At 35.7% G+C, this 19,829-nt stretch overlaps 2 protein-coding genes across 2 annotated transcripts in view; one reads left to right on the top strand and one right to left on the bottom strand.

The window, feature by feature from the left end:
• The window catches only part of GTF2F2 (general transcription factor IIF subunit 2), a 159,419-nt gene that overhangs the window by 79,134 nt on the left and 60,456 nt on the right, over positions 1-19,829 (bottom strand). The gene's annotated exons all lie outside the window — the stretch shown is intronic.
• KCTD4 (potassium channel tetramerization domain containing 4) lies at positions 4,361-6,338 on the top strand. Its single transcript, XM_003790355.3, has one exon. It carries the CDS (start codon positions 4,635-4,637, stop codon positions 5,412-5,414), a length of 780 nt encoding a protein of 259 aa, XP_003790403.1. The 5' UTR covers positions 4,361-4,634; the 3' UTR covers positions 5,415-6,338.

The raw sequence follows: 19,829 nt of genomic DNA, 5'->3' as shown, positions 1-19,829 counted from the left end.
AAAAAAAAAAAATGTTTTAAAAAAACTTAAGGTTTGATTTCTGCTTATTTTATTCCTTTAACACGTGGTCATGGCCTTTGCTAGATCATGGCAGAGAGTTAAGTAAGTTTTAGGCTTTTAGCTGAAATCACACTGTCTGCTTATTAGCTATTACTAAAATCACCTTTTCAGTGCTTTATGCCTTTATAGCAGTTTAAACTGCATAAAAGCAACGACCGAATTTAATATTACCATAACTAACAACCAGATTTTAAAACTGCATCATGACTTAGAGAAATCGAAAGCTATATGTAATTTTATGTTTTCTATCGTGTCTTAATCTCTCTGTGACATGATTAGCGAACATAGTTTCTCCGAAATATTTATCTCCCAAAGTACATTTAAGACATCAATTAACATGATGTGTAAATTGTTGTCAATATTACCTCTGTAGTGAGAAGCAAAGAAGTGTGAAATGGAATTTTCCCTTAACTTACCAGGTAGCCCGTCATTCTTACTTGTGCTCCTTCTGACACATAGTGCTTTATTCTTTTCTACACTCTGCAAATGAGGCTAAAAGGTTTGCCAATATAGCCAAGTTTCCTGGGCTTCTTTAAAGACTTAGTTAAACACTACAAAATATTTACAGGTATATTTACTGGACTGGAAACACATGTTTGCATGACCTTCCAGCTATGAATCCTAGGAAAGTTCAGGCACTCCACGTAGTTTGGGAGATGCTGCGGTCAGTTACATAAAGTAGCTGACACAGTACTCTTACTAGGATATTACCAGTTCCAGACAACATTTAAAGACATATTTTATATTTCAAAATGAAATTAGTTTGGACATCCTAAAAGAATTGGATTAACATGGAAAAGTTTTTGATTCTTAAGACATGTCAATACATTAGATGGTGTCATTTATTTTTAACATGAAAAGAGGCCAATGTAAAATATTCATAGCTGAATACCAAAAAGAATTGTTTCTCACATTCAGTGCCATTGACAGTAGGCTAGAAAAAAGCAAGCCATGTGTTTAAAAAAGAGAAATTCAGCCTGTGCAGGGCATAGGAAGGTCAAAGCACAGATCAATAAACTTGAAAAAAATACGGGCAAGTCTGGGGCAGAGATACAGTGTCAGGTTTGAGAGAAAAAAATGGATAGCTTCTTCTCTAGCCATAGTTGCTTTTATTTTCTTTATAAGGTAATGGGAACTAATCCTTTTAAAAGCTAGGCATAGAAAAGCATGAAGGTGGTTAACAACCAAAGAGACTTGTGAAGAATGTGGAGACAGAAGCATCGTGTTCTTATTAAGGGTAGCTCCTAAGAACATCACTTTTCCTTAAAGAGGAGTGTGTGAATTTTACAGAAGCATGACCTGTTGAGTCTAAGGGAATTATCAAATCTTGTCTCTTTCAACTGGAAGAGATACCTTCCTAGTAAAGTTCCACTTCCTTCTATGACATGGAAATATCTGTGCCATATAAATGGAGCAAGCATACATTATGATGATATTATAATAATGACAAGGACCTTACTTCCCATCAAGAGTTGGTAGAAAAAGACTCCCATTGGCCTGGAATGAATTCTCCCTTAGGCAGATGATAGGAGATGAGCATTACCTCATAGTGAAAGTTTTCATAGACCTGGGTTAGGCACTGGATTCAACTCATACCAAGGACCAGTTTAAATTCCCAAAATTGATTAAAAGGCTCTTTTATATGTGTGATTACAGATGTCTAAGATAGAGGTGATCTAACTTTAATAAGGAACTAAATTACTAAATAGAAAACAGGGCTCCGATCTTTCAAAATCTTGTATTTTTCCGTTTGTGAAGGCAGATAAAATCCTCAAATCTAAGCAGTCAAGTGAACCTAGATGAACAAATCTTTAATGTATGATTTAAGCCCTTCTGCCAAAACCATTGAACAGAATAATTCCATTTTGTATCTTTAGTGAGGCAGAGAAGTATCTTCCCATTAACCAGAAATATTTCCCTTGGTATAGGTACTAAAACACCATTTTTACAGTTTCAAGGCTGTCTGGGCCTTACTGGTAACACACAGGACGAGAACCCCCACCCCATAGCAAATAATTATAGATTTAGAATACACTAAAAAGAAGACAGCTGGCTTTCTCCTAAGGGGCATGTGAACAGGCAGCAATGCTCTAAGAGCTCCTGCAGTCATCTTGCTTTAATGGAGATAATGATGGAGTAACAGGGATAAGGTGGGCCCACCGGGTGCCATTTTTCTTCTTTGAGACTGCAAGCTGGGCCAAAGAGGACAAAGAAAAGTCCTATGGATTCCTATCAGCTTCTAGTCAGGCACTCGGACAAGACTTTAGTTACACTACTGTTACCAGGCCTTGGGTGGCAAACAAATTACACATGTTGGGCTTTCAGAAGCCGAGAACACCAGAGTGAAGTCTAGAGTGAGAAAAAGAGATCAAGGATAACAGGCACATGATGGGCTGGGTCAGAGCCTGCAGAAACCAGGCGCATTCATCAGGTGAAAACCTGGCAGCAGAGTCCAGATGTGAGTAAGCAAGTGTCAGGTGGCTCCAGAGTGACAACTGAAGAGATGGGCACCCCATTTCCAGCAGTCCTGCCTCATTTCTCCTCTCTTGCCACCCTCATGGAAGCCCATCCTCTAGCAGCATTCGACTACATCACTTCATTTAAACAAGAAATTCTATCATCATCTCCATCTCTACACTATAGGTATTGCACTCCATAGGGAAAGAGGACTAAATAAAAGAAATTGTTATTTGCCTTTGTTGATTTTGCTATTATGTGATGCTACTCAAGGGCACTGAATATTCTGTAATGGTAACATAAGAATTTTACAACTACTTTTCCAAAGTTGTACCCCTCTTTCACAATTATATATTCAATATTTCTTTAAAAGTCATATCCACAGAAAAGGCTTGATTCTAAAAAACAAAAAAATCAATACACACATGAGATTGCCAGAATTCTAAGAGTAAACTCTTAAATGCTACTGGATTGAGGGGAGGCTCAAGTCTGGGTGTTGGCTTTGCCATTAACAAGCTATAAAAGTCCTAGATAAAACCCTAAAAATTCTCTGGAATGCACTTTTACCTCTGGTGAAATGAGGAAGTTTAATTTCATGGTTTCTAAGCAAAAACTCAGCTCTAAAAATATTATGTTATAGTTTTTTAGTTCAATTTCAATAGACCTTAATGATAACCTTAATGATACAAAATGTTGCATTCAAAACTGCTATAATTAAGGATATAATTTTTTCCATCTGAAGAAAACCTAATCCTGTTTAGAGAAAATAAAAAGTAGGCCTATTTATTAGAATCTGTTCCAACACGTCTATATCAACATACACTTGAAAACTTAAAAATACTTTTAATGCAAGAGAAATAGAAACCAATTTAATATAAAATCTAAAGTCTAACTGTAAGAACAATATAGTTTTGCAGAATAATGTAGCAGATAGGTCAAATAACAGTACTGGGGACAATGCTCACATTTCGTACCACCACTGGGCCTTTCAATTCTGGAAGTGAAAGTTCAGTACCCTAAAATGCCTCGGGAGGCAGCTTACAAGGGAAGGAAGCAAAAGGAGGGTGGGTGGATATCTCACTCGCAATGTTCCAGCTCTCACGTTGTTTTTAAAGCTAATTAATTAGGCTTTGGTTATTTCTTTTGCTCTTTGTAAAACAAACAGGAAACAAAAACTTACACATGACACTATTGTATGGTAGGTATTCTGAATCTCTATCCTTCTACTTTCCAACACGTGTGTACGTACACACACACACACACACACACACACACACACACACGAGTTATAGTCTTTCCTATAGTAGTCCAAGTCTTTGTTCAGCACTAAACCTGGCTTAGGGTAAAACAAGTTCATGAGTTTTCCACAGACATTCTTAACCAAAAAAATATAAATAATGACTGTAAAGCCTATTTGATTTTTTTATCTTTAGGCTAAAAAAGTGAAATTTCTTCTCACTTAACAAAGATTCCCCAAATCAGAATCACATGCAAATCCAATTAAATTCAAGTGTAGTGTTACAAATAATATTCATATACTCTTGAGTCTCAAAAATGACTACGTCACTGTGAAATGTGTGACTTTTTCTGAGAAAGAAAATTCTATATACCTGGTTTCTTTCACCTTAGGTGCCTACTTATGATTTGCTTAAAAAACGACTCTAATATTATCAGTTATTATTTGCCAAAAGATGATAGTATTATTCAATATTAAGCCTGCCTGATTAAGAAATAACTTCAAAGACATTTAGAAACGGGTAAAAAGTCTCATTTGACTGGAGAATTAAACATTTGTTAACTGCTTAGAAAGAGGAAATTCAGTTTATTCTGAGTAACTCTTATTACTTCAAAGAATATACATAAAAATCCCTTCGCAACAAATCCCTTCCCTGATACAGTTAAATGCAAATTGTTTCTCCGTCTTACTCCAGAAAGCTCCTGCATACATAGCTGATACGCCACCTACTGCAAAACCGAGCTGACAGCGCAGGCGATGCTGCCAGCATTTCCATTCCATCACCAGGCTGGGGCTGAATAAAGGCGTGTTTGTGTGGTAGTGTTTCTTTCTTAAAAATCTCAAAGCCAAGAAGAACAAGCTGAAACAGCATCATCAAAAAATGGAGCGTAAAATAAACAGAAGAGAAAAAGAAAAGGAGTACGAAGGGAAACACAACAGCCTAGAAGACACTGACCAAGGAAAGAACTGCAAATCCACACTGATGACCCTCAACGTTGGTGGATATTTATATATTACTCAAAAACAAACACTGACCAAGTACCCAGACACTTTCCTTGAAGGTATAGTAAATGGAAAGATTCTCTGCCCGTTCGATGCTGACGGTCATTATTTCATAGACAGGGACGGGCTCCTCTTCAGGCACGTCCTAAACTTCCTACGAAATGGAGAACTTCTGTTGCCCGAAGGGTTTCGTGAAAATCAACTTCTTGCACAAGAAGCAGAATTCTTTCAGCTCAAAGGATTAGCAGAGGAAGTGAAATCCAGGTGGGAAAAAGAACAGCTAGCACCGAGAGAGACTACTTTCTTGGAAATAACAGATAACCACGATCGCTCACAAGGACTGAGAATCTTCTGTAATGCTCCTGATTTCATATCAAAAATAAAATCCCGCATTGTTCTGGTGTCCAAAAGCAGGCTGGATGGATTTCCAGAGGAGTTTTCAATATCGTCAAATATCATTCAATTTAAATACTTCATAAAGTCTGAAAATGGCACTCGACTTGTACTAAAGGAAGACAACACCTTTGTCTGTACCTTGGAAACTCTTAAGTTTGAAGCTATAATGATGGCTTTAAAGTGTGGCTTTAGACTGCTGACCAGTCTGGATTGTTCCAAAGGGTCAATTGTTCACAGCGATGCACTTCATTTTATCAAGTAATTACCTGTGTCACGAACAAAGGCAACAAGCATGCAGCCAGCAAGCTTCGGAAAACTACAGCATCAAAGGCATCCCAAATAACGTACCCAGCTAGCTCTGTACTCCAGAGCCCTGCTGCTAATCAATTACTGTGAGCTAACGGTATGTAAATTCTATCACTAAAGATGCCCTTCCTCTGGGGTGTTCCTCTGATCAGACTCTTCCACCTAAAATGAAAATAGTAATCTTCTATGTACTGTAAATAAAGACTGAATGCTTTTGCTATTTGTTTATTTTTCCTTAAGCTGTCTTTCAACCAGAATGTCTTGTGTACCTTCACAAAAAACAAGCATGTACATTATCGTTCATTTCAGTAAATGGTAATAAAATATTTTAAGGGGCTGTAAGATTTAAAATCTTTCTACTTATGGCAAAAATCTACAAACTGATCTGGAATCACTGAGCAAAGCAAATGTACAGACCTACCTAAAACAGAGTTACAGTGAAATAAAATGAGACTGTAAAAAGGTACTAAAGCTATTGACTGTTTTCACAGCAGGCACCAAAAGCTTACTCGCAATTTCTGTATTTCATATTAGAATTATATATAGCTGAATTGATATTTTGCTGAACATTCCTAGAAAACTGCTTGATGACAATAAAAGAATAAATAAAAGCACTGCTAGCTTCTTTGCTTGTATTAATAATTACAATAAAAAGTTATATGTCACTTTAAAAACCAATTACTACTTGATGATTTCCCACAATAATTATGTATTCGACACAGTCAACTGGCATGCTTCAGTAACCCAGGCTGGTTTTCCAAGTGACAAAACCCAGCAAATTCATTTCTTTGCAAGCTGAGCTCCCACAAAGCATGGATAACTTAATCTCAATAGACTCTGTGGTATGGTATTAGAATAATAAAGGAGTTCATTTTCAGAATCACCCTAAATATCTGTTCATTTTCCCAGCTCAAAAATATTAAATGAACATCAATTATCCTTATGAAAGAACTTTACTCTTTTCAATCCCTATTTTGATGCGAAGTCTCAGACTCACTGAGTTAATTATTCTATGCTAAATGAGAAATTATTTTTAAAAATTAAGTTTTACATATAGCTATTGCAATGAAATAATCTATCAACTTAACTTTAAATTTCAAATATTTTTAGCTCCCCTCCAACAAAGAAATGCTAAATCATTTCTATGCCATTTATTCTCTGCCTTCTAAAAACAAATTATATCTTAAATTTTCTCCTTCAAAATTAAACCACTCCTGCAGGTCATTTGGGATACAGGGGAAAAAAATACAATAAATCACTAAAACTGGTAACTAAATCTTCATTTTAATAAACTTCAATAAAAGACTTCTATAAATCTTGACTAATGCTGCACAGTTTAATTAGCATATATGCCAGTTGATCATCCATACAAACTTAGAATAAATATTATTCACCCCCAGAACTATAACTGACTTTCAGTTACAACATCTAAAGTAATATAAAAGTTGGCTATACATAAAAAAAGAACAGTTTTTAAATCTATTAAAAATTATTTTAAAAATTCACATCAAAACAAAACAAAAACTCCACATCAGCTACACAATTTTCTTTTATGTATACTAAGGAAAACTGTTTAAACTAAAACATTAAATTATCTTTTACGTACCTTAAAATGGCTTAACAGGACTATGAAAATGGGAGGGGGGGAGTAAAATTTATTTTAACAGTCACTATAATTGAACTGCTTATATGCCTCTCCAGCTTATCAGTTGACTTTTCCTTGGCATTTGGACCTTGGTAATGAAAAAAGTGGTAGTGATTTAATGTCACAGCAAGATTTTCTCTAACAAGATTTCATTACAGATAATAAAAAAAGCCCTGACATATCTTTTAACAGGAAATAGAGCTGAACAAATCTCCTTAGAAGTACTGCAAGTAAGGTTTTTCATCAAATCACAAAAGAATTTAACTGTTAAATTAAACAAATGTATCAACATGATATAATGTATCAACAACAAAGGTATTGATACAATCTACTAAAGAAATCAGATTCATTTTTATGTAGCAGCTCTAAAAAACCATAACTGGATGCATTTATTTCCTCCTCAAGCTTCTGATAAATCATGATACTCTAAGGCAATTTAATAATGCAGAAAGAAATATGACTAGATTTTACCCTTGTAATTTTTTATAAATGTACTAAGTTCAAAAATTACTTGCACTTAGAGTTACATATTCAAGTGCCTGATACTGTGTTGTAAGTGTATTTTATTTTTTTATTAAATCATAATGTAAGTGTATTTTAAAAAATCAAATTTTAATTTTAGCATTTTCTAAGTAATATTTTAAAATTAAATAATTAATTAACATTTAGAAATACCTTCCATTCAAGAAATCATACAAAATGTCACTTATAAATCAAAGTTTTTGTAATATTTTTATTTGCAGTCACTGAATAATTTCTCAAATTTTTTCTCATGAAATCGATCCACAGAACGAATCACAATATGACTCTTTATCTTACTCTTTCAAAAGAAAAGTAATGAAAAGTAGGTTACTATAGTTGCCATGAGCCAAACATAAAGTCTCTTGTATTTGGAATTATCACAGCGATTCTAGCACCATTCTTTAAAAATGAAAAGTGTACAGCTTTTACTACAGATTTAAAATGTACATATGGCCACATGCAGAACAAATTAAACATTTACAAGACTTTTCAAATGCCACGAAGATGACTACCATCCCAGAAAGAAGATGATGATATTGAATAAGCTTATTCAGTTTTTTAAAAGAAAATTACTTATATTTTAAGTGCTGCTTTTAAGATGCAAATAAAAGGTAGCACTTGTTAAGTGTTTTATTCATGTCAAATACCATGCATGGACACACATTATCTCAACCCTCCCCCCCCCAAAAAAAAACCTAAGGAAAAATACTATTATTCTTTTTTTCTTACCAATGAAGAAACAAAAGATTTAAAGGACTAAGTAACCTACCCCAGATTACATAGTTATTAAGAGGTAGAACCAAGATTTGAAAGCCAGGTATATCAGCACCAGAGTCAACAAGAACAATGTCTGATTTTGTAGGCCACGTGTATCTCTAACATGTCTGATTTTGTAGGCCACGTGTATCTCTAACACCTAGGATCTGACAGGAAACAGGTATTCACAAAGTAGGTGCTGAGTGCACAATACCAAAATATAGGTTTGGCTCACTTAATACAATCTCACCATGCAGGTACTCCTAACATGTTGAGTAAAACACTGAATTATGGGAAAAGTAAATAATATTTTTAATGTCATGTTATTTAAAGAACATGAGATGAATCATCTACCTCACAAGAGTGAAGAATATCACAAATTTGTCTGTTGATGAATCTAGATCTTCATATATCAGGTTTGCTGAAAAGCAGGTTAACTTTTTACGACTTGTGCAACCTACAGCACTGACATATGGGAATAAAACACAGCACAGTGAAACACTCATGGGCTGTACAGTCAAGACTTGGGTTCAAATCCCATTAATCCACTAAATTGCTTACATGACCATAGACAAGATTCTCAACTTTTAAAAATTTCAAAATCCTCATAGTTAAATGGGGATAATAATAATAATTTGTGAGATTTAAATTAAATTCTGAATTATATGGAAAGTATCTCACCTTTCACAGACATTCAATAACAGCACTGATTTTTATCTTACCTAATAAAAGGTTTCTTCATGATATACTCATGAATAACGCACACAAAAATGCACATTTACATTTATTAGGCTTTCTACTTGGATATGAATAGACGTGGTAGAGAACTTTTAACAAACTCATGCTTAATTTTGTGATGAAATACTGTTAAGACAAGAATATACTTTAAATTGCTATAGGCGAACACAATTTTATTAGTTTAAAAATACATATAATAGGTTTCCTGGGAATTGTATTTTCTAACTTCACATAAAATCTACAATAGAAAAATAATCATAGCAGCTGTTCTATCAGCAGTTTAAAATCAGTAAGAAGTTAATATGAGATAATACAGTCTTATAGACATACCTATCAAATTACGATTAAACACCTTAAACTGCAATAATGTTACTCAAGGTTAAAATTACAGCATCTAATCATAATTAACCTTGCTGATAAAGAAAAGATGTAATAGCAACCATCCTAAACAACATGCAACTTAGAAATTATTTGTATTTAGCTTTAGGATATATAAAGGCTTTTTCTGTAACAGACATCTTTCTAATATTTTTCCTTATGCTAATATTAAAATTAATTTCCTTCTGTCAACAAACACTCAGGGAGTGGTCATAAAGAAACCATGTGCTAAGGAGAGATAAATATTTAATATGAAATCTAAAATCTGCATACAGTTAAATAAAGAAGTGATTATATACAGTTTAATAAAGAAGTGACATAATGAAAAAGTGACATAAAGAAATCAGATTTGAGAATCCACTCCTCTTGAGAGAAATACACAATGGTTCAAGAGTTTCTATTCAATAAAATCACTGAAATATACTTTATAAGTTGTTATAAATGAGTAATATTTAATTAAAACTTTTCTAACAATGCAAAAAATGTACAATGTTAAGTATTTTATATACAAAATATGAAAACTTGGGTTATATTTCAACCACTAATTATTTTGGAAAAAAATACTTAATTGGATATTAAGGAATGAGATAATTATAACAATAAAAGTATCCTTCGTCACATATCTTAAAAACTTCTTCCCTATTATAGAATATGACACAGTTAACTTAATAGCATGATAGGCTTTTCCAAACCCAGGCTTCCATAATATTCAGTTACATTTAAAAGCAAGTTTTAATAGTAATTTTTTAAAAGATCTAGTTAATTTTTGTAAATTCTCTTTTGAAGACAGGCTCAATTTCTCAAAAGTAATTTTGATTACTGTCTTCAAGGATGTTTAACACATATTTTCTACATTTAATTAAAGTATAAAATTAAGCAAGTTATTAATTTATTCTTAATTGCAACCCATTGATATTCCCTTGTTATAACAGATTTTTTTGTTTTGTTTTGTTTTTTGGAGACAAAGTCTCACTTTGTCGCCCTTGGTAGAGTAATGAGGTGTCACAGCTCACAGCAACCTCCAGCTCTTGGGCTTAGGTGATTTTCTTGCCTCATCCTCTCAAGTAGCTGGGACTACAAACACCCGCCACAATGCCCGGCTATTTTTTTGTTGTAGTTTGGCCAGGGCAGGTTCAAACCCACCACCCTCAGTATATGGGCCCAGCGCTCTACTCACTGAGCCACAGGTGCCGCCCAAAGGTTAGTAGTAGTAGTTTTACAAAGAACTAGACCACTTAGCATTTGCTTTAGGTACCACACCATCTGACAAATTCTTATTTGTATATATTGTTTAAACACATTAAAAATAAGTATGAGGCCAGGCGCGGCTCACGCCTAAAATCCCAGCACTTTGGAAGGCCAAGGCAAGAGGATGTTTGAGGCCAGAAGTTCATGATCAGCCTAAGAAACATAGTGAGACCCCATGTCTACAAAAAAAAAGAAATAGAGGGTGGCGCCTATGCCTCAGTGAGTAGGGCACAGGCCTCATATACTGAGGGTGGCGAGTTCAAACCCTGCCCTGGCCAAACTTAAAGAAAAAAAATAGCCGGGCATTGGGGCGGGCGTCTGTGGTCCAGCTGCTCGGGAGGCTGAGGCAAGAGAATCTCCTAAGCCCAAGAGCTGAAGGTTGCTGTGAGCTGTGACTCCACAGCACTCTACCGAAGGTGACAAAGTAAGACTCCGTCTCTATAAATAAATAAATAAATAAAAAGAAATAGAGAAAGTAGTGGTGTGTCCCCATAGTCCCAGCTGCTCAGGAAGCTAAAGCAGGAGAATCACTTAAGCCTAGGCATAGAGCAAGACCCTGTCCCCACAAGGGGGGAGTATAAATGCAGACACCATGATCCTACATCCTAATAAAACTTTAGATTTTTGCATAATTTTTTCTATCTATGTATATTTTAAAAGAAATCACTATAAAATGAAAAAAGGAAAGAGTACAACAGCTGTACATGGAGATAATCATTAGTAAAAATTAGGTGATTAATTAAGAGAAATGCCTAACAAAAGAATCTAAAATGCACTGTTTTTTTGGGTTTTTTTTTTTTTTCCAGTTTTTGGCTGGAGCTGGGTTTGAACCCGCCACCTCCAATATATGGGGACAGCACCCTACTCCTTTGAGCCACAGGCACCTCCCAGCATTGGTATTTTTTTAGAGTATATTTTTACTTTAAAAAAATTACTACTTATTCATTTTTAATTGACAAAATTGTAAATAGATGATGTGCACCATGTTTTGAAATATGTATGCACTGTGAAATGACTAATCGACCTCATTAACAACTGTATTACCTCATGTACTTATTTTTGTGGGAAAAATTAAAAAGTATATAATACATTGTTATTAGCTATAATTACCATATTGTCCAATAGCTAAAAGTCACAGGTGATTGATTTATAAAACAATAAAACCCAAACCAAAGGCAATGACAGGCATTTACAATGTAAGTATATGTTACAACATAGCCAAAAACATATGTTGAGATGGAGCATATAAAATTCAGCTACCTTGGAAACTGAAACCAGCAGGCTATATTAAAACAAGTCATTGTGGTTCCCATTTATATTTCTCTCCCCTCTTCTTTGTGTCTTAATGAAATTTTAGATTATCTGGATATCATCAAACAGACTTACTTAATGAGAGGTAAGAAAAAGAAGGTTGAATTATATCTCTTGCTATTACAGAACAAAGTACTGTGCATACAATGTAAAATTCACCAGGTGACGGAACATGACAAAGTTGTACTTGTATAATACATATACCAATATGGCAGTTAACACTGAGTTATTTAATGAAGCCAAGGCATTTTCAACCTTCACTCTGTATCACCCTAAGACTTCCCACTTGGCCAGGTGCAGGAGCACATGCTTGTACTTCCAGCACTTTGGGAGGCTGAAGCAAGAAGACTGCCTGAGTCCAGAAGTTCAAGACCACCTTGAGCAACATAGTGAGACCCTGTCTCTACAAAAAATAAAAAAAGTAGCTGGGAGTGATGGCACACACCTCTAATTCTAGCTGCTTGGGAGGCTGAAATAGAAGAATCACCTGAGACCAGGAGTTTGAGGTTACAGTGAGCTGTGACTGTATCACTGCACTCCAGTCTGGGCAAAAGAATGAGATGTTGCCTCCCTCCACTCCCCCTCCCCCCCAACGCACACATACACACACACACACATATATTTAATTAAAAAAAAAACAAACTTTCTTGGCCAGGCATAGTCGCTCACCCCTATAATCCTAGCACTCTGGAAAGCCATGAGCTCAGGAGTTCGAGACCAGCCTGAGTAAGAGTGAGATCCTCCCAACTTTATTAAAAGAAAAAAATATTAAAAAATTAGCCAAGCACTGTGGCAGGTGCCTATGGTCCCAGCTACTTGGCTGGCCAAGGCAAGAGGAACTCTTGAGCACAAGAGTTTGAGGCTACCACGAGCTATACTGCTACCAGATTCTACCCAGGGTGACAGAGTGAGTGACTTTGCCTCCCTCCCAAAAAAAGACTTTCCACTTTGTAAATGTCTTGACACAATCACTAAGTTCAATGTAAATTAATTTGAATTCACTTTATCCTTGTCAAAAATAAATATGCATCAAAGAGTGATTTTTTTGGTTCAAGGAGGTGGAAAAGAAAAGCAGTTGAAGATTTAAAATCAAAGTTTAAAAAAAAAGACTTTACTAATCAATTTCACTAACATTAAGAAATAACTGATAAAATAAAAAGCTAAAACCTCTTCTATGGAGCTCTATGGTTTTCAAATAGGTAACAACCACCACTTACCTACCTTTTTTCCTGCAAAGATATCATCTCCAGTTGTTTCTGTAAGTTTCAGGTATTATGATATTACCGTATTTCCCCCCAAATAAGACACTGTCTTATATTTATTTTTTCTCAAGAAGACACACTAGGGCTTATTTTCAGGGGATGTCTTATTTTTATTAAGTATAATACAACAATCTACATTTATTCAATACAGTTAAGTCATCTTCCTCTGGAACCTGACAGGGGGATCCGACCTTGTTGGTGGGGCTGGCGCTAGTGATGTGTGAACTCCTTTCCCCTAGCCGTTCGCAACAACAGGATGCCAGCGACCAGGTTACCACACACGTACCAGAGCAAGTGCGAACAGCTCAGAGAAAGGAACTGTGGCAGATAAAAGGTATTCCAGTCTTCCTTACCGCTCTGTGCTGAAATGACCCATCACTAGGTCTTATTATTGGGGTAGGGCTTCTATTTAACAAATGCATAGAAATCCTACTAGGGCTTATTTGGGGGGTAGGTCTTATTTTCGGAGAAATAGTATAAAAGATCACTCCTCTGTGAAAATACATGAAATGAATGAAAAGAGTAAGAAAAATCGGAAAAGGTATTCCAGTCTTCCTTTCTGCTCCGTGCCAAAATGACCCATCACTAGGTTTTATTATTGGGGTAGGGCTTCTATTTAACAAATGCATAGAAATCCTGCTAGGGCTTATTTGAGGGGTAGGTCTTATTTTCAGGGAAACAGTATAAAAGATCACTCCTCTGGGGAAATACATGAAATGAATGAAAAGAGTAAGAAAAATCGGAAAGTGCTGGTAATCCAACCCTTTAACAAAGGACATAATAAAAATGCCTGGTATTTGCTGAGGTGTTACTTTGTAACTGGCATAGTATTCAAATGCATGACCATCTGCTTTAAAACACAACACATGACAGTCTCACAAGGTCATCAGTACCCTAGATTGCTACCAGATTGCTAGTTACTTCCTCAAATATCCATTCTCCCTTTCTTTGTTGGAAACTGGAGCCTGATTTCAGGCAGCAATTAATCCAGATTAAACCTGTATTTCCCTGTGTTCAGAGGCTACTAGGTGTAGAAACATTATCAAATTCTGACTGATGGAATACAAGCATAGTGTAGGGCTACAGAGCAGCTTGAACCCTGTTGCCTTCCCCCTTTTGCCTCCATTTTGTTGAGTTGTTACTTTGTGCCTGGCATATTGTATTTAAATGCATGAATATAACCCATCCACAGGTTAATAGATTTATATTTACTAGTAAATACATACCAATTGTTTTTGTATTATATAGCTTTATAAGATAAAAAATAAAGTTACTATTGTTTAAAACTTTATTTTACATAATCATTCGCAGGAAAGATCTATAAACCATTAAAATACTCAAACACAAGAATACACACGTAAAAAGAATCCATTAGAAACAAAAAGTATTTTGAAAATTGGCAAACTAATAACTAAAAGATGTTGACTGGCGGGGCCGCCTGTACTCAGTGGTTAGGATGCCAGCCACATGCTCCAGGGCTGGTGTGTTCAAACCTGGTCAGGGCCTGCTAAACAAAACAAAACAAAAATAATAGCCAGGTGTTGTGGCAGGCACCTGTAGTTTCAGCTACTAGGGAGGATGAGGCAAGAGAATTACTTGACCCCAAGTGTTTGAGGCTGCTGTGAGCTATGACACAATGGCACTCTACCAAGGGTGACAAACTGAGACTCTGTCTCAATTAGAAATAAATAAATAAATATAAAAAATAAAATAAAAGATGTTGACTAAGACCAATACAACTAAATAGCCTTGAATGCTGCCTTGGAACCCTGGCACATTTTAGTTTCCAGTCACCTACATATTATTTAACCAAAACAGAACAAGGAATAGTACAAAAACATGTTTATTCTAAAGTACTCAAGGAAGATGTCTGTTAACTAGTTTCTACCAATCTTGTATAAAATCAAATAGGGAATTGGTTTGTCACAGTGCTGGATCAATTCTGCTAGAGTCAACACATACCTAACTTAATGGTAGATTTCTTTTAATTTTGTTAGCATATGATACAGGTCAAAAAAATTTATTTTCTTAGACCCACATTTTAAAGATACGTTTAAACTGGACACTTAAAATTTTCTTTGTAGTCTCAGACTCCTACCTTTTATTGTTCATTCCTGTTCAAAATTCTAGCCCATACTACCATGGATTCATATGATATGTGCAGAAGAATAATTACAGAATAGAATAAAATAGCCAGACATGGTAGTGGCATGCCTGTAGTCCCAGCTATTTGGTAGGCTGAGGCAAGAGGATGATTACTTGAGCCTATGAGTTCGAGGCTGTAGTGAGCTATGATTATAATAGCCATTGCACTGAGCCAGGCAACAGAGCAAGACTGTAATAATAATAAATATAAAAACAAAAGAATTTTTAAAAGAAGAAGAAAAAGTCACTAATGTTTACTAAGCACTAACATGTGCCAGGCACTTTGCTAACCACTTTCATTATCACTATGTTCAATTACAAATGGAGAAATTGAAGCTTAGCAAAGAATCGAATCTAAGGCTTCAGAATAACAGTGAGAGACTAAGGAGGGTTTTAATTGAGAGATCAGATTTGAGAATCCACTCTCACCTCCTACAACACACACTCTTACCTAATCCTCTCTCTAGCTTTCAAAAGTAGAAAGCTGGTTTTTCTTCTCCATTTACAGAAAACAGGATTCTTCAAACAGCTTTATAATGTAATGATAATTCAGAAGCAAAGTGCTTAGTCTACCTAAAACTGGTTTATAAGAAATTAGAAAAGAAAATGTTCATACATTAAATAACTGATGTTTAAAGCATTCTTATTTATTCAAGGATTCACCAAAGAATGTCTCCTAACTGAGCTTTTTTAGTGATTTATTATTTTAAAGTAACAACAACAACTTTCCTTAAAGCTACTGTGAATAAGAAAATAAATTTCAAGCTGCCATTAGTTTAAATGTATGACTCTTTCTTATTCTGGGAGGCCAAGGTAGGTGGAGTGTTTCAGCTCAGGAGTTCAAGACCAGCCTGAACAAGAGCAAGATCCCATCCCTAAAAATAGCTGGGCACTGTGGCAGTCCCCTGTAGTCTCAGCTACTCAGGAGGCTGAGTCAAGAAAATCTCTTGAACCCAAGAGTTTGAGGTTACTGTGAGCTATGATGCCAAGGTACTCTACCAAGGGCAACAAAGTGAGATTCTGTCTCAAAAAAAAAAAAAAAAGATAGCCATCAAGAAGAAGGAAGGAAGGTGTATGGAAAGAATTGATGCCATGAATATGACTTGTAGGTTTTGGTAACTACATATAACAAAGACCACTTTAAGAGCCTGACAATTTACCAGTTCGAAATTATACTTCTCTTAAAGAAATACTCATGCCGTCTTCATTTTACCTTTCTAAAGAAAAGACAGACATGGAAAACTTAGTTAAATAAATTTTTAAATAAAATCAACAAAGTAAGGTAATTTGGAAGACAGACATCAAGTATAATAAACCCATCAAAATAATCAACAGTACAATCCACATTGCTACAAACACACAGAAGTAGAGAAAAACAAAATGAACAAAACATTTTTTATGTGATACAAGCAGTAATGACCAAATTAGATTGGAGCTTATAATTAAGACAAAAGTATGTCCTTTTTATAAATTAGATTTCCACTATTTTGAGATGAACAGTCTGCCATTTTTCCTCCTCTGCTGACAAAATAAGTTTCTCTTTTCTTCTTCTCAAAAAAAAAAAAAAATTAGATTTCAACATCAAAGAAAATAAAGACAGGAAGTATGAGAAAGAAAGAAAAGTATGGTTCAATATGTAAACCAATTCTTCAACAAAAGCCATTTATAGAGTGTATAGCTAGCTCAAAAAATAAACATTTAATGACCAGCTACAACACTGCTTTGAGGAACAAAAAGGAAGATATAAATACATTTATATGTATACACACCCTGAAAAAATTAGAAAATTATAACTGTTTATCTAAAATAAAAACAAAATAGCAATGGATCTATAGTATAAATTAAAATCTTACAGTGGACCTGAAAAGAAGCAAGGGGTATTTTGTAAAACTCACCCCAGAACCATTTTTTTTTAAAAAAGGATTTAACATTAAAGTCTAGACAATAAAGAATAAAAATAAATAATTAAAAAATAAGATAGCATGATCAAAAAACTAGAGGAAAGTAAAAATTTATAATTTATACTAAGGTTAAACAGCAGGGGGATTAGTTGTAGAATGTTAGTCTTTAAAGCCTTGACAAAGTGGTAATACAACCAAGACAAACTGAGAAACTGTTTTGAGGAAAATAATTTCCTACTTATTCATAACAGAATATCAACAGATTATCAAAAAGTGAGACATGGGAATTTTAAAAAATGATGATAATGATCCTAACTCCATAATTTCTTACCCACACCTATACCCTTACCTCGAACTTCAGAAAAAATTCTTGGGAACTTATATTTATTGTGGGGAAAAAGCTCTTATTTAATGTTAAGGAATTCTTCCAGTTCTTCCTCTGTACTTCAAGTAAATTAATTATACTTATCCCTATTCTCTAAAATGATGAGCTATGTTATTTGGATCACCTCTTCCTCTGAAAACAACTATAAAAATAAAAGCTTAGTAAATTTTTTCTTGGGCAGTACCTGTGGCTCAGTGGGTAGGGCGCCAACCCCATATACCGAGGGTGGAGGGTGAAACCCAGCCCTGGCCAAACTGCAACAAAAAAAACTATCTGGGTATTGTGGTGGGTGCCTGCAGTTCCAGCTACTCAGGAGGTTGAGGGAAGAGAATCGCCTAAGCCCAGGAATTGGAGGTTGCTGTGAGCTATGTGACTCCATGGCACTCTACTGAGGGCGATCGAGACTCTGTCCCCCCTCCCCCCCACACACAAAAAGGCTTAGTAATTTTTTTTTTTTTTTAAAGACAGAGTCTCACTCTGTCATCCTAGCTAGAGTGCAGACTGGCGGCATCATAATCCACTGCAACCTTGAACTTCTGGGCTTAAGTGATCCTTCTGGCCCCAGCCTCCTGACTAGCTGGGACTACAAGCATGTGCCACTACACCCAGCCATTTCTTTCTATTTTGGTAAACACAAGGGCTTGCTCTTGCTCAGGGTGGTCTCAAGCCCCTGACCTCAAGTGATCTTCCCACCTCAGCCTCCCAGAGATTACAGGTGTGAGCCACCATCTCCAGCCAATTAAAATGTTTAAACTATCAAAAGAACTACAAAAACAGGGAAAACAAGAATCCCTGGAGTCATCAGCCAATCTAAGGAACATGAGACTCTGCTTAAATAGCCTCCCAAGGCAAAAGGGATAGAAATCAAAGCCTGAAGCCTATGTAAGATATAAAGTTTAACAGGAGTTCCTTACCACAAAAAAACTGAACTCCCAAAGGACTATACCTTCAGCCTATTCATAAATAGGAAATGGGAGGGGGGGAAACAGTAAATTATAGCTAGGGTACTCATGTGTCCTCATTTGTCAGAGATAATCTAGTTATAAATGAGAGTCCTGGCATACTTAAAAACTGTGCTCTTTTTGAGATTCAAAAATGTTCTAACTTGTAACCACGTAAGTTACATGATCACCTAGTTTTAATCTACGGACTATCTATCAAAGAAATTTCAAACCCTTAGCATATTTTAATGGGACTGTGGTAAACTATCTTTGAAGATGACTGTCAACAATTCCTTCTATACCTTACTGTGACAAACTGACTGCAGTTGAAGTGATGCTGCACTAGTTCCATGCCTAGCCCTCAAGAGACCTAGCAGCTTTTGCTTTTGGTCTCATGGAAAGAAGCTTGGGCTGGACGATGAAGGATGAGCGCCCTGGAGAGAGGCCATACAGAGAACCAATCAGCCAAGACAACACTAACTCCCAGACAAGAAGGGAGGCAGCCCTGGACACTGCACCCTAGCTGACCTCCCTGTTAAATGCTGATTCATGAGTAACTCCACCCATTATTGTGTGGAACAAAAGAACCCCCAGCTTACTCTAGCCACAAAATCATGTAAATACGTCACTGGTGTTTTAAAGCCCCAGTTTGGGGGTACTTCGTTACATAGAAGTACATTACTGACACAGTGGATCAAAACTGGTAGGAACCCCAAGAGTCTGGTGGGAAGCAAGTGTAAGTAAGTCCTCTCTGAGGAAAAAACTTTCATTGAAAGTCACATGTTATTCCTGTAAGTAATTTCATAAACATAATATGTAACAGCAAAAAAAGTAGATTCCTTGACAAAGTACCAGTAAAAGTATCAAACACATCCTAAAAGACTTCAGAGATTGGAATACTTGGATAAGAACTATAAAACAACTCAAACAACTGGACTGTAATTTAAAAAATAATAAAAGACAGACTCAAAAATGTGTCTAAAAGGGGGCAGTGCCTGAGGCTCAGTAAATAGGGTGCTGGTCCATATACTGAGGGTGACAGGTTCAAACCCCGCCCCAGCCGAACTGCAACAAAAAACAGCTGGGCATTGTGGTGGGTGACTGTATTCCCAGCTACTCGGGAGGCTGAGGCAAGAGAA

Source organism: Otolemur garnettii, unplaced genomic scaffold, assembly GCF_000181295.1.
Source record: "Otolemur garnettii isolate 467f Iridium unplaced genomic scaffold, OtoGar3 scaffold00043, whole genome shotgun sequence".
Taxonomy (NCBI): Eukaryota; Metazoa; Chordata; class Mammalia; order Primates; family Galagidae; genus Otolemur; species Otolemur garnettii.
This window is presented reverse-complemented; position numbering and strand designations above follow the sequence as displayed.